Raw genomic sequence first — 13403 nt, 5'->3', positions numbered from 1 at the left:
CGCATACTCCCGTTGAGTTGATGCTTATGTCACCATAAAGTTACGGACTGTTTGTTTAATAGGAAATATAAATCAGCCCATCGCCATCCTTCCCCTACAAATCACAGCCATATCCCACTTTTAATTTATTGGTTTTTGTGGTGTGGGTCTGTTTGTCACGCTGTCATGCTGCTCCTTATCTGTGTGGGATTTTTTGATTTGGCTACTTTTGTCCATCCATTCATTCGTCCCCCTCATTTCCACGGTCCTTGTGTTTGTTTTTGTTCCCTCCTCAGAGATTCATCCATCCGTCTGAGCACCCTGTTCTCTCCATCCCCTTCATAGGAATGATTGTAATTGTGGCTGTGGTCTGGTGCTGGTTGTCGGAGCTGGCGTCCCAGAGAGCAAGGTATGGGAGGAGCTTATTTCTGTCTGATGCATAATGGCTTTAACACACGAAATGGATTAGTTCACCAAAAGTACAAAGAAAGACATGTACATTTTCGATATTTGAGTCTACTGGTGTTACATTCTAGGATGTAAGATGATTGTTAGAGAAATCCAAGACTTTCTTGACAAATTCTTCAGTACCCTTTCAGTGAGAGGTTTTTAGCAATATCCCATCCAGCAAATCCATGTGGGTCCCATCCGGATTAAACATAGGCTACTTGGGTTCAGTGTGGCTTTAAACTTGAAATGGGCAGATTTCCTAGTTCCAGTGTTAGGGGCCAAAAAATATGAACCCGACGTGGTTTAAATATACCGGGCAAATCAGGACACAACTGTACTAAATGAGCATAAACTAAAAAAAAAACACAAAAAAACGTGTGGGTCCCATATATTACTTGAAATTAACTCAAACACAAGGAGGACCCCCACAGAACCTGTGGACAAACCCAGTTTGGACCAATTTTGCAGACGAGATGAAATGAGATGAGATGAGATGAGATGAGACTTATTCATCCCACTTTTGGGAAATTTCCTTAATAAATATATACATGCTGGAATGATTTCAATTTCTAAAAAGAAAGTTATTGTTCTCAGAGAATAAACGTCATCAAAAACTGGAATGAATAACACACAAGTATAAGGCATAAAAAAACAACATGCTGTTATAAGTATGATTGCAGCACTTTGTGGAAAATCGTGTTTTTGAAAAAAATCAAATCTTTTGTCCACCACTGTTGGTCTAAAAAGTGTTCAGTGTTCAGTGTAAGGGGCCTCAAATATGAACCCGACGTGGTGTAAATATACCGGGCTCATCAGGACACAACTGTTCTAAATGAGCATAAACTTAAAAAAAAACACAAAAAAAACGTGTGGGTCCCATATATTACTTGAAATGAACTCAAACACAAGTAGGACCACCACAGAACCTGTGGACAAACCCAGTTTGGACCAATTTTGCAGATGAGATGAGATGAGATCCGATACGATAAGACAAGACTTATTCATCCCACTTTTGGGAAATTTCCTTAATAAATATATACATGCTGGAATTATTTCAATTTCTAAAAAGAAAGTTATTGTTCTCAGAGAATAAACGTCATCAAAAACTGGAATGAATAACACACAATTATTAGGCATAAAAAAATAACATGCTGTTATAAGTATGATTGCAGCACTTTGTGGAAAATCGTGTTTTTGAAAAAAAATCAAATCTTTTGTCCACCACTGCCAAAGTGCTTTACTGCTTCACACAGGTTGAATAAAACAGTCTGCATGACTGAATGAGACCCCAATCAATTAAATGTGGCACTTTGTTCTTTTGGTGAACTAGGTCTTTATTATTATTATCATTTATTGTGAGTCTTTTTGGTCAGGTTTGATTGAGATACTAAAGCAAAGACTAAACTGAAGAAATACCAATCAATACTTGGAAACATCCACTGAACAATAAAAGCACTAATGATATAATTTTATGATATAGACTATGTTAAAGTATTTCTATAAGGTCAGCATGATGAGACGGGTAGGCAGTTTGGCATATATATAATAATAATGATGATGATAATAATATCATTTTCCCTTTAGCTGTACTCAGGAAGCGTAATTACTTCACCATTCTGGGAAACATGCTTCGTCGCTTTTCTTGCCAAGATTTATATTACTTTACTGTCTTTTATTTGTGTTAAAAAGCCAATATTATGAAGATTAAAATGGTTCATCCTTTTATTTGGGTCTACTAGAACGCTTGTCAGTTTTTAGTATAAAGAAAACAGTTTTTCTGATCCAGTATGATGCTGCAGGACTCCTCGTCTTCGTTGAAAAGCTCCTTTACTGCGAGGCACGTGGGAAATTTAAACATTCAACTTGTGTCTACATTGTTTTGAAATCATGCCAAAAGTTTAGTTTTAGAAGGAGGGACTAAATGGTATACTCAAACTGAATCTCATACACACTCAATTCTGTGTACTCAAATATTGTTCTCTTCTATTCTTAGTTTATTCTTTAGTTAAATACATAGTCAGTCATCACATTTGTGTTCTTTTACTATTTACTACCACCATTAAACCAGCAAAACGATGTTTAAACTTAGAAGTTTCAAATTTACAACTGAAATTTAATTTTTGTGATTTTTAAGAAATTAAAGCATTAAAAAAGATACCATTGAGTTACCCCGCTGAATTAAAAAGTGCCCCAGTATCATTATTGGTTCAGATTTGAACTATACTGTACGTAGCGCCAGAGAGTAAACATGCAAATGAAATTCAGTAAAATTAAATTACGGTAGGTTTGATTCCACTCAACTTGATGAACTTCCAAATGGAAATTTTGTTGTTGCAGTAAAAATCTGCTTGCCACTATGTCAAATTAAACCATTAATCTTCTTGTATTTTAAGACATATCCCTTTGGCTGCCTAGAAAGATTTGAAGATGTTTTTTCGTATTCAAAACCGACTCTTACTGTTTTTCCAACATCTCCGACCCAAACTTAAAATTTGGGAATATTCCAATTTTTAAATCAAATACTATACAGATGACATAGTTCTGTCAAAATAAGATTAGAAAAAAGCTTTTAAAAATCACTAATGCAATCCATGTACAGATATAACATTAGCTAAACAACAGGAATGTTCTGGACGGGTTAATGTTACTTACTGGATAAAATCAATAGAAATAGGTTAAATTAATAGATAAATTCCCCAAATTGCATGCCAAATGAGACTATAACCAACGTTTATGTGTGATAACAGAAAAAACTGGCGAGATGAAGTCAAACAGCCAGGAGCTGGCTAGCATTACACCTGACTAGCTTCTCTTTTCAGATAAATGCTGTGGGCTAGCTCATATTTAGCGTGTCTGGTTTGTTGGCTAGCTGTAACTCATTTTTATTTGTTATTTAAGCTACAACATAGGGATATATTTACCCTAATAATGTCACTAAAACTTTCTTGACTTGATGCAGTCCTCTAGCTGAAATAATGCAGCTTCAATAGTTCCTGGTGGGATTCTACAAATGATCAGTTCATATGAGTGAGTAATGTAAAAGACAGAAATTCAACTGAATTTGCTTTAAATCTTACAGTTGTAACCAAGATTACGTTGGACGATGATGTTTCAGCTACTTTTAAGTTCCTCGTTATAAGCTAAGCTGCAATTTTGAAAATTTTGAACATTTTATTCCTATTAATTCCTGAAGTTTCTAACGTAAACAAAATCCTAGAGTTCTGCAACCTTAATTCTAAAGTCACTCTAAAAAGAGTCATATTAAAATGTTATGGCATTAAAGCCACTCTTTGTAGAAATACCACTTCTGACAACATGGGGGCATCAGGTCACAATGTGTCAGCCCCCGGTGTAAAACGCAACAAGTGTTGGACAAAGTGTTGTTACCAAGCGCCAATCCTCTAATTTCCGGGTTGAGGCGAACTAAGATTTGTTTCAGTTGCCTGACTGGCCGCTAGAAGCTGGCTCCAAAAGTGAGTCAATGTTGAAATACCCAACTTTAGAACAGAAATTAACATATTTACAGCTTGGTTCAAAAAAACATTTTGGTCTCAATCGCTTAGCAAAGCAACCACCCGTTTATGAGCACAGCTTGGCTAAACCAGACAGTAACTTTTGATTTCACCACTGAGAACATGTTAAATGGTTTTACTTTCCTGTAAACGTCTGCTGGAAGTTCTGGAAAAAAGGATTTGGGGGGGGGGGTGCGCAGGTAGCCAAAGCTAATGTTGATTAACATACCTTGGATGTGTTCCTGTCAGCAACATGGCGGTCCCCCTTCAAAACCACTCTCCAGAAACCAATGGGTCCCGTTTCCTAATGCTTCGTCCAAGGTTTTACAGTCTATGGATATTAAAAGACATGCCCCGCCCACCAGAGGTGTCAAAAGTATTCACATTCATTACTCAGGTAGAAGTATAGATACTAGAGTTTAAAAATACTCCTGTAGAAGTTGAAGTATCAACTCAAGTTTTCTACTCAAGTAAAAGTATAAAAGTACTGGTTTCAAAACTACTTAAAGTATAAAAGTAAAAGTAATGTAAAGGGGGAAAAAGCCATTAAGGACAAAAGCATTGAAAATGAATGCATTTTAGTATAATGCAAATATATTAAAGAACCATATATGTGTACTATTGAGCATTAACATGTGTTTCAGAGAGCAGCAGATATGATGACTAGTTGCCTATAAGTTTTGTAATGGTGCAAAAAGTCAAACTTCAGAGGCATGTTATCATTTATCCTAACCTTTATTGGAATGTACATCCAAGTTTAGTTGCAGGAATCTGAGGGCAACGGATGTAAGAACAAAACTGGACAAGAACATCTGTGCCACAACCACAACCTAATTCACTCTATCCGGATGGAGCAATTTAACTGGATAGTTTTTTTTTTAAAGGCCGAAATGAAATAGAGTAACAAGGCTGTTTTTAAAATGTAAGGAGTAAAAAGTACAGATAATTGTGTGAAAATGTAAGGAGTAAAAGTAAAAAGTCGTCTGAAAAATAATTACTCCAGTGAAGTATAGATAACCAAAATTTCTACTTAAGTAAGGTAACGAAGTATTTGTACTTTGTTACTTGACACCTCTGCTGCCCACTTATTAACAAAGTACTGTCAGTGGCTCTTTTGTCACAACAACAGATGTTTGAGCCCCCAAATGGCCAGAAGTGGTTTTGCTACATAGAGTGGCTTTAACACGTCTCCAGATAATGTAGATACCCTAGCTTCAGAAGCAAAAGCCTGAAAATGGATGGTTTTCTGAGGGACGGGTTAAGCTGTGTATCATTGCAGACCTTTCAAATATCACAAAAATGTGACAGGGTGCGCTGAAGAAAATATAACATCTCAACACTCCTTTTTCAAGGAGGGACAATCCTTTCTGAGAGATAGTCCAATCTAAGCACATCTTAACTTCCTAAATAAACTAACTTGAACTTCTTTGTTCAATTTGTACACAAACAGAAAAGCAAAACAATAATTTGTGGTATTGGTGAGGGGGGCCTTAGGTCCTCACCACAACCAGTGGAGACACATACCGAGCATAACTTCTAGAAATAACTTCTAGAAATAAAAATAACAGCAAATAAATAAAACAAATCAAACACGTTCTTACGTGTTGATTAGAGAGTGTGTAAGAAAGCGATATTCATGTTTCCTAAAATGTGACACTGTTCTTGAAAAGGCCTTCATCCATGTTCTCCATCCATGGGTGACGGAGAGCCTCTGCAGACACTTAACGCCGCTCTTTCCATGTCTTCCCTCAGGGGAGTGAGGTAGGTTGGAACTCCGTTGTGACTCTCACCGCAGCCACAGCAGTGCTACTAGCGATGGCTGGCTTGTTGAGAGCTCTCGTCCGATGTTGACCGGATGGGTAACAGCTGCACGAGGACGGACGTCTGCTTCAGACCAGCCTCGGTTCTCCCCTGCCACATCCACAGTCGAAACTGGAATGATTAAAATAGGATTCAACTGACAACGGTTTAGTAGAAAACATAAGAGAAGCTCCATCTCCAACAAGACGGTACTTCAGCACAGGCAGACTGAGAATGATGCGCTCGGTCTCGCTGGAGGTTTGAACGCATCGCTGACGACGAGCTGACCTGCAGGGAGTCCACACGAGGACCGAAAGAAGTACAGCTAGTGCCGTCATTCCTCCTTTGTGTCCGTGAATGTGGTCTTTATTTTTCTCTTTTAAAACAATGTGACAAAATGAAGTTCTTGTTCGTTAATGCGCACTAAACGGGTTTTATTTTATTTACCCATTATTTATTTAGAATGTTTGTTGTATTATTGCTTGTCAGTGTTGCCGATAGTAATGACAGTTACTCTTGCTGAACGTTCATACCATGAAACATTAACAAAATGAGCTGTAAACTATCATTTACTTCGCATAAATGTCTACATTCACAAGCAGTCACACGAGGATGTTATCCTGCCAGTCTCCTCCTTCACTTCCTTTAGATGTCGATATTTTTCTTCGTAAAAACGTCAATAATGTGCAATAAAAAGACATACAGGTAAGGCTAACTTAGATATGTGCCAGTCCAGGCTAAGTGTGTAGTTTTTCTAAAAGGCATGTCACCTATGGAAGGTGAAGTTGGCTGATCTTCATCTTCAACATGCCAGAAGGTCAGAGCAGTCTGACTCTCCCACTCACTGCTCAGCTTCAAATCTCACAGCCCCACAGAGCTGTTTCATTGACAAGTGGCTTCAGACTCGCTGTGTTCCTGTAAAGATATTTTAACAACTTTGGAGAGGAAATCGGGCCGCGATCCAGCTTTGCTGTTCTGTTATCTTCCCACATTTCAGCTCCGTGTCTCTTTCTCTCCATCAGGATTTCACTGCTTTTGGTTTTTTCCAAAAGTTACTGCAGCTTTTTCTTTTTTAAATAATAAGAAAAAAAAAGGTACTAAGTTTGAAAACGAAGACTCAGTTTACTGCAGGTCCGATAAATATCAAGTGTTTTCGGTAACGGATCAATTAAACCACAGATCTATAATACATGAACATGGTTGGATGTCGCTGAGGATCCAAAATGTGTAAATAGGATTCACCACAAAGAGTTAGTCTAAGCATCACTACCAAAATCTTATTTGTGTATTGAAGGAATCTATTTACATTGGTGAAATGTTTTTTTTTTTTTCGTGACAATCTTTTAGAACTGAAAAAGCATGCTAGAAAACATAGAAGCACAATATATAATTTATGTTGGTTATGTGGATTCTGTTACTTTGTATTCCATGTAAATAGATGTGACATATAGTACCATGGGAGAGGTATTTCTTAAATCCATTTGTACTAGCTTTGTAGAAAGTTTATTCTATTTTGAAAGAGCATCGTATATTTGATAGCCAGATTCTACGCGATGAAATGTTTATTTATGACGTTATTCAAAAGAGTCGCTCGCGTTTCCAACCACTTTCAGTATCTCTGTGTTCAAAGCTGGTGTAGTCACCGCATGCATTTACTGTAGATCGCAGCCGACCACGTCGTCTCCGGGAAGCACAGTCCAGCCGAGCTTCAGAAATGTGCTTAACCTTTCTGAAACGTTGGTCATCAAACAGAACCTCGGTCAAAGCGCCGCTCTCACTTCTGCACAACAACGTGCCCTTGGACTGCACATGTCACAGCTCGATAAACCTCCAAAAGAAACAGTTCTTTTCAACTACAATCGTACATAATACGGGGCATCGTTTGTCTTCATTTCTGCGCTTATGTCATGAATATTACCATGAGTGGTTTCAGAAGCTTCTCTATTGCACAGTGTTTCTTAAGTTTGCTGCTTTTACATATGAATAGCATTGTTGTTTTCAGTATAGTTGTGGCTATTTTGTTACATGGAGGTCTATTTTGCACTGTAAATGACTTGAAAAAATAAATATATCCAAGGCATGTGGTGGTCTGAGAGCTTTCTTTCCCTGGTTGCCGTCCTCACCCACTATTACCGTCACGAGGCTGGAAGTCTCTGGACGTCCCATTCATGAATGAATTCACTAGACCTGAGGAAGAACCGACGCTGCCGGCGTCACGTTACCAGGGTTGTGTGGGTATTAATAACCTCCACTCACTCCAGACGGGGCTTCTTCTCAGATGGCATAAGCGGATGTGTCAACGAAGCTGAGGAGGAGCATAAACTGTGCTCATTACTCCACTGCCATAACTCAGGGTTTTCTGGGCTCAGATGCAGCTCACTACCTAAGAGTATCCAGGATGTGCAGCCTACTGGCACCTTAGGTTTACAGTAAATTAGTTTACACAAGTCTGGAAGCTACTCCCTCCAGCTTGTGAATCAGGTTGCTGCATCATTCGGTCACAGAGTTATAGTGAAAATGAAGCCGGTCTTAATGGACGACATGTCAGCACCACATCATGAGCAAATTTAAACCCAAACAGCTCTCTGCCTCTGGACTATCTGTCCAGCAAATCAGCCCAAATCCCTTCTTAAATGTTTAATATATTCAATTGTCAGACAGAAAGGGGAAGAGCTAATTAAGGATGGAGGTGAGAAACTGACTGTGAGAGCAACCATGAGAACAGTGTCCACACCGTTTTTTTTTTCCACACATCTATTTAGTTGAGATAAAATCACTTCATCAGATGACAAGAAAAGTCACAATAAGGCAGTTAACACAGGAAACACATCTAAAATCACGCAAATAATGACAATCCAACTCAGGCCAATTCATTTAGATTCAAAGTTCACATCGTACCAATTCAGAAAAATGGCAGCATTGACCCAACAGATTGCATCAAATTGTCACATTGGTGCAATCCCTCATCCTGAGCAAGCAGGAGGTGACAGTGGAGAGGGAAAAACTTAATTAACAGGGCTAAAGAAAAAAACAACAACAAAAAGACTTGGGGAGGGTGTCTGTCTGCCTCGATCGGGTCGGGGTCTGAGATGACAGAAAATCAAGACCAACAAACAGATTAGTCCAGGGATGTGAGGGTATCAGGGGCGTCAATTGGGTATGGCAAGGTATGGCAGCCGCCAAACTTTGGGTTCAAGGGAAAATGTAAATGTTTGTTTTTTAAATAAGTTTATGGAATTACTCTGTGTCTATTTGTATTGATTATTCTATTACTTAATACATTTAGAATAACTACAAATGCAAATCAGAACAACATGATCCATTTCACTAGTTATTATACACTGCAAAAACTCAAAATCTTAACAAGAATATTTGTCTTATTTCTAGTTATAATATCTAGTTTTTGGTCAAAAAAAATCTCATTACATTTAAGACAAGACTCAAAAACAACCATTTTCACCTGTTTCAAGTAGATTTTCACTTGAAATAAGTAGAAAAATCTGCCAGTCGAACAAGATTTTTTTGCTTGTAATGAGAAGATAAATCTTGTCCCACTGGCAGATTTTTCTACTTATTTCAAGTGAAAATTTACTTGAAACAGGTGAAAATGGTCCAATAACAAGTTATTTTTCTGGTGATGACTCTTGTTTTAAGTGTAATGAGATTTTTTGACAGATTTGAAAAATGAGACATTTTAACTAGAAATAAGACAAATATTCCTGGTAAGATTTTGAGTTTTTGCAGTGAGCGAGACTGCATTTGAAAAAGTTCCAATCTTCTTGACCACACAGATAAGCTACATATCAGACTTCTGTGATGAATATTTGCTGGACATGTTGATTGATACTCTAGTTAAGTTCTGTGACTCGTAACCTTGCCATACCTTAGCTTTGACTGAATTGACGCCACTGGAGGGTATGAGACACAAAATAGAAAATATTAACTGCAGTAGTAATGTACTAATAATGGTGTATACATACACAAAGACAAATGGGAACTTAGTGAGGAAAGAGCTAAAGTCATAGCTGAAGGGACAGTTCAGGCCACCCAGGGCACCCCAACGATAACACAAAAGTAAAGTTTTAAGACCAATGTTCAAAGTAGAGGCGGTGTCTGTGAAACCAAACACTAACTGGAGAGGAGCTTCATAACTCAAATGTGAGTGACAGGAAGAAGTAAGACAATTTTTAGCTACTATATAAAATGTTACCAGAAATGACTCCCCTCATTTTCAAAGTAAATGAGCTCATGTGACGATTTTAACTCAAATATAATAACTGTAAAAAGACACATGGTGTGTAACTAAAAATAGAAATAGTAGTGCTGGATCTTTAATTTATCAAAAGGTCACGCACTGATATGAATGAAAAACATTATGAAATTGCTGCCGACTTTACTTCCCCTTGACAAAACTGAGACATTACTGGAAATGCCCGTGAAGTGCATAATATCAAGACATTACAACACTGAAAAGAAGACATCAGCAAGACAAACAAACAAGGAAAAAAAGGCTTAGAAACTAAACACATGTCAAGAAAACACACTTCACAACTGCATGTCCATCCGCAAGCTCTCACGATCAAGACTTCCTCGTCCTGAGCAAGCATCTGGTGACTGTGGAAGAAAAAAACCTCCCCTTTAATAGGAAGAAAGAACCAGACTCATGAAGGCCGGGCATCTGCCTGGACCGGTTGGAGGTTGAGAGGACAGGAAAGAGGAGATAACAGCAACAACAACAGATCCGGAACCCCCTCCTTGGAAGACGAGACACAATATCAACAATAATGATGCCATTAATAGAGTTAGAGTAAAGTGTAAGGAGAGGTGCATCATGGGAGGTCGCCCAGCAGGCTAGCAACATGTTTCAGGACACTTGAGCCATCCATAACTACAAGCTTTATCAAAAAGGAAGGTTTTAAGCTCAATCTTAAAGATAGACAGAGTGTCTGATTTAGAGTTGCCACCTTTCAGAAATAGAAATAAGGGACGCCCCGATTTCAGCATCGCAGACGCCAAAAAAAAGGGACATCCCCAAAACTTTTAAACTGCATAGAAATGTATTTATTTTATATGAAAAAACAAAATGCTTTGATTTAAAGTTTAAAGTGCTTTCATTGCATTGAACTTGCACGACTGTACAGACAGCCAACCATACTAGCAACTGAAATACCTCTGCTCCTATGGTAAATATAAATATAGCCTAAAGGTGAAGGTCGGAAAATTAGAATATGGTGTAAAAGTTAATTTATTTCAATAATTCAACTTAAAAGGTGAAACTAATATTACATAGTCTCACAGTCTTACATGCAAAGCAAGATATGTTAAACCTTTATTTGTTACAATTTTGATGATTGAATGGTTTATTGATTTCATAAAACATTCACATTTTTTATATGAGGTTTTCATAAACTGTGAGCTATAATCACCATAATTATAACAAATAAAGGCTTGAAATATCTCACTTTGAATGTAGTGGGAAATAATATATTTGTTTCACCTTTAGTAGAATTTACTACGAATGAAGTTTTCCAATATATTCAACTGTTCCGACCTTCACCTGTATATTATGACATCGATAAATAAAAGCATAATATATGTCCGTATTGGTTCAATACGGAACGCAACTTTTAATTCCCAATTAAGTAAAGATTCCGTATCCTAGGCAAGCCTATGATTCCTGAAGACGAACTGGTAGCTGGGTACTGTTGAGTTTTCAGAAATGTTCCTGTGATTTTGTCATATTTTGCACCTCTTGGTCGACGCATATGGCACAGCTGTTGTTTTAATGTTACTGAAAGAATACGCTTCATGTCCTTACTGTAAATGTAGTAAATGTACGCAATGTAGAAACAGAATCACCATAAATACACGTCGTCTAGACATCTACTGAGTGTCCAAAAGGCTGTCCATGGAAATTATAGTAAAATATATTTATATGTGGCTTCATTTAAAAAAAGAAAAAATAGTATCTTGTGACATGGCGGGACACCAACACGGAGACCCCTGCTGTGACCTCACTGAGGTTCCTGCGAATGCTTCCTGCATGTGTCACAGTTATTCTTACCCGCACCTCGTCACCGGGGCCGATGCCGGCGGCTGGTGTCAGTGCTGAGTCACAACACCGTGACACCAGTGAACCTGCAGCAAAGCGTGTTTACTAACTGCTCCAGATGATTTCTTAATGACCTTATACGTTGTCCCAGAGTATTTATGCACCGCTGCATCACTGATGAACGCTATCACGCTGTCATTCTGTCACACTTGGAGATGACACTCTGTTACTCAGTAAGTTCCACAAAATAGATTCTCATTTCAATTAATTTCAAACTAAACACATAAAGTTGAATTTTGTGAATTGAACGACAATCATTTACTTCTTGATGGTGAAAAAACACCTATTACTAGTTTACAGTCATGTAAAAGTGACTTAACCCTATAAAGCCAGATGTACCATGTTTGATACATGGATTTCTTAGACCTTCATGTCACCCTCACAACAAAAAAAAGGAAAAGAAAAAATATATACAAACCGAAAAAATTATAAAAAATAAAACAACTAAATAAAAAAAACAACTTACCTAATGAATTCATAATAGGAAAAATAATTATTCGGAAATTGTTAAGTACAAAATTGGAAGCGTTGGGATTTCAATAATTATAAATAATAAGGGATTACATTCATATCATGCTTTTCTTGACACTCAGAGCGCCCACACAACGGATATCATTAGGAATTCCTGTTTGAGCAGTACCCTGAAGAAGGCTTGAGCCGAAACGCGTGGGTCTCTGCTCCCATGTTTTTATACGTATTAGCCATGTTTCAATAAAGGCTTTTTAATATTTTTCCACAAGAAGAGTGCCTTGGACTCCCTTTTTTGACTAGATATTGTTTTTTTTCCCCAACACCAAAGAGCACCTTCAAGATTTTTTCTGAACAATTCCCTGAGCACTTCGGATTTTCTCCTTACTTGAGGAAAAATAATTATTCAGAAATTGTTAAGTACAAAATTGGAAGCGTTTGGATTTCAATAATTATAAATAATAAGGGATTACATTCATATCATGCTTTTCTTGACACTCAGACACACAACGGTTCCATTATTCATTCACTCCTCATTTATACTTCAAATTTGAAAAAGTTATTTTTATGTTATTTCATATATCAGGCATTAAGACATAATTCAAAAACAAATGATTGAATTGGGTCTAAACATTAAGAAAATACAACCTAGGAAGAACAGCAATTTATTCCCTTATCACCCCTCACTATACAATATTCAATTTAACAAAAATTAAACCAAAGAGGAAAAATAAATCACAGCGGTCCCCCTTATTGCTTCCAGGTGATTTAGGGCTGTTTCCATCACAGAACCTGGACACCCTGCAATCAATGCGTTGACCACATTTGGCAGAAATGTGAGGCCATCTGTCCAACTGATTAAACTTGGTTGAAATTGGAAAATTTAAAGAACACCAGCAACGCAGCGCTGCACATAGGCTGATAAAGGGAATAATCAAAGTTTTGTAATGGGTGATTTCAAATCCAGACCTGGACCCAACTGAAACCATTACTTTAGAGGAATGGACAAAAATGTCCTCCTGGTGATGACAGAAAGCAATGAAGTAATTCAGGAAATTACAGTTTCAACTTATTTTGTTAAA

General features: G+C 37.5%; 1 protein-coding gene across 7 annotated transcripts in view; it reads left to right on the top strand.

Annotated features, from left to right (window-relative positions):
• The window catches only part of LOC133443773 (coiled-coil domain-containing protein 136-like), a 46913-nt gene extending 39092 nt beyond the window's left edge, over positions 1–7821 (top strand). For 5 of the 7 annotated variants that reach the window (XM_061720983.1, XM_061720987.1, XM_061720985.1 and 2 more), the window contains 2 exons: positions 276–388; positions 5694–7821. In XM_061720983.1, coding sequence (XP_061576967.1) covers positions 276–388; positions 5694–5706 — 126 coding nt within the window. In that variant the 3' untranslated portion in view covers positions 5707–7821. The remainder of the gene's footprint in view (positions 1–275; positions 389–5693) is intronic. The other 2 variants (XR_009782690.1, XM_061720984.1) reach the window with 2 other exon arrangements.
• The last annotated feature ends 5582 nt before the right edge of the window (positions 7822–13403 follow it).

Source organism: Cololabis saira, chromosome 5, assembly GCF_033807715.1.
Source record: "Cololabis saira isolate AMF1-May2022 chromosome 5, fColSai1.1, whole genome shotgun sequence".
Lineage (NCBI taxonomy): Eukaryota > Metazoa > Chordata > Actinopteri > Beloniformes > Belonidae > Cololabis > Cololabis saira.
The sequence above is the reverse complement of the archived record's forward strand: the minus strand, read 5'-3'. Positions and strand labels throughout refer to the sequence as shown.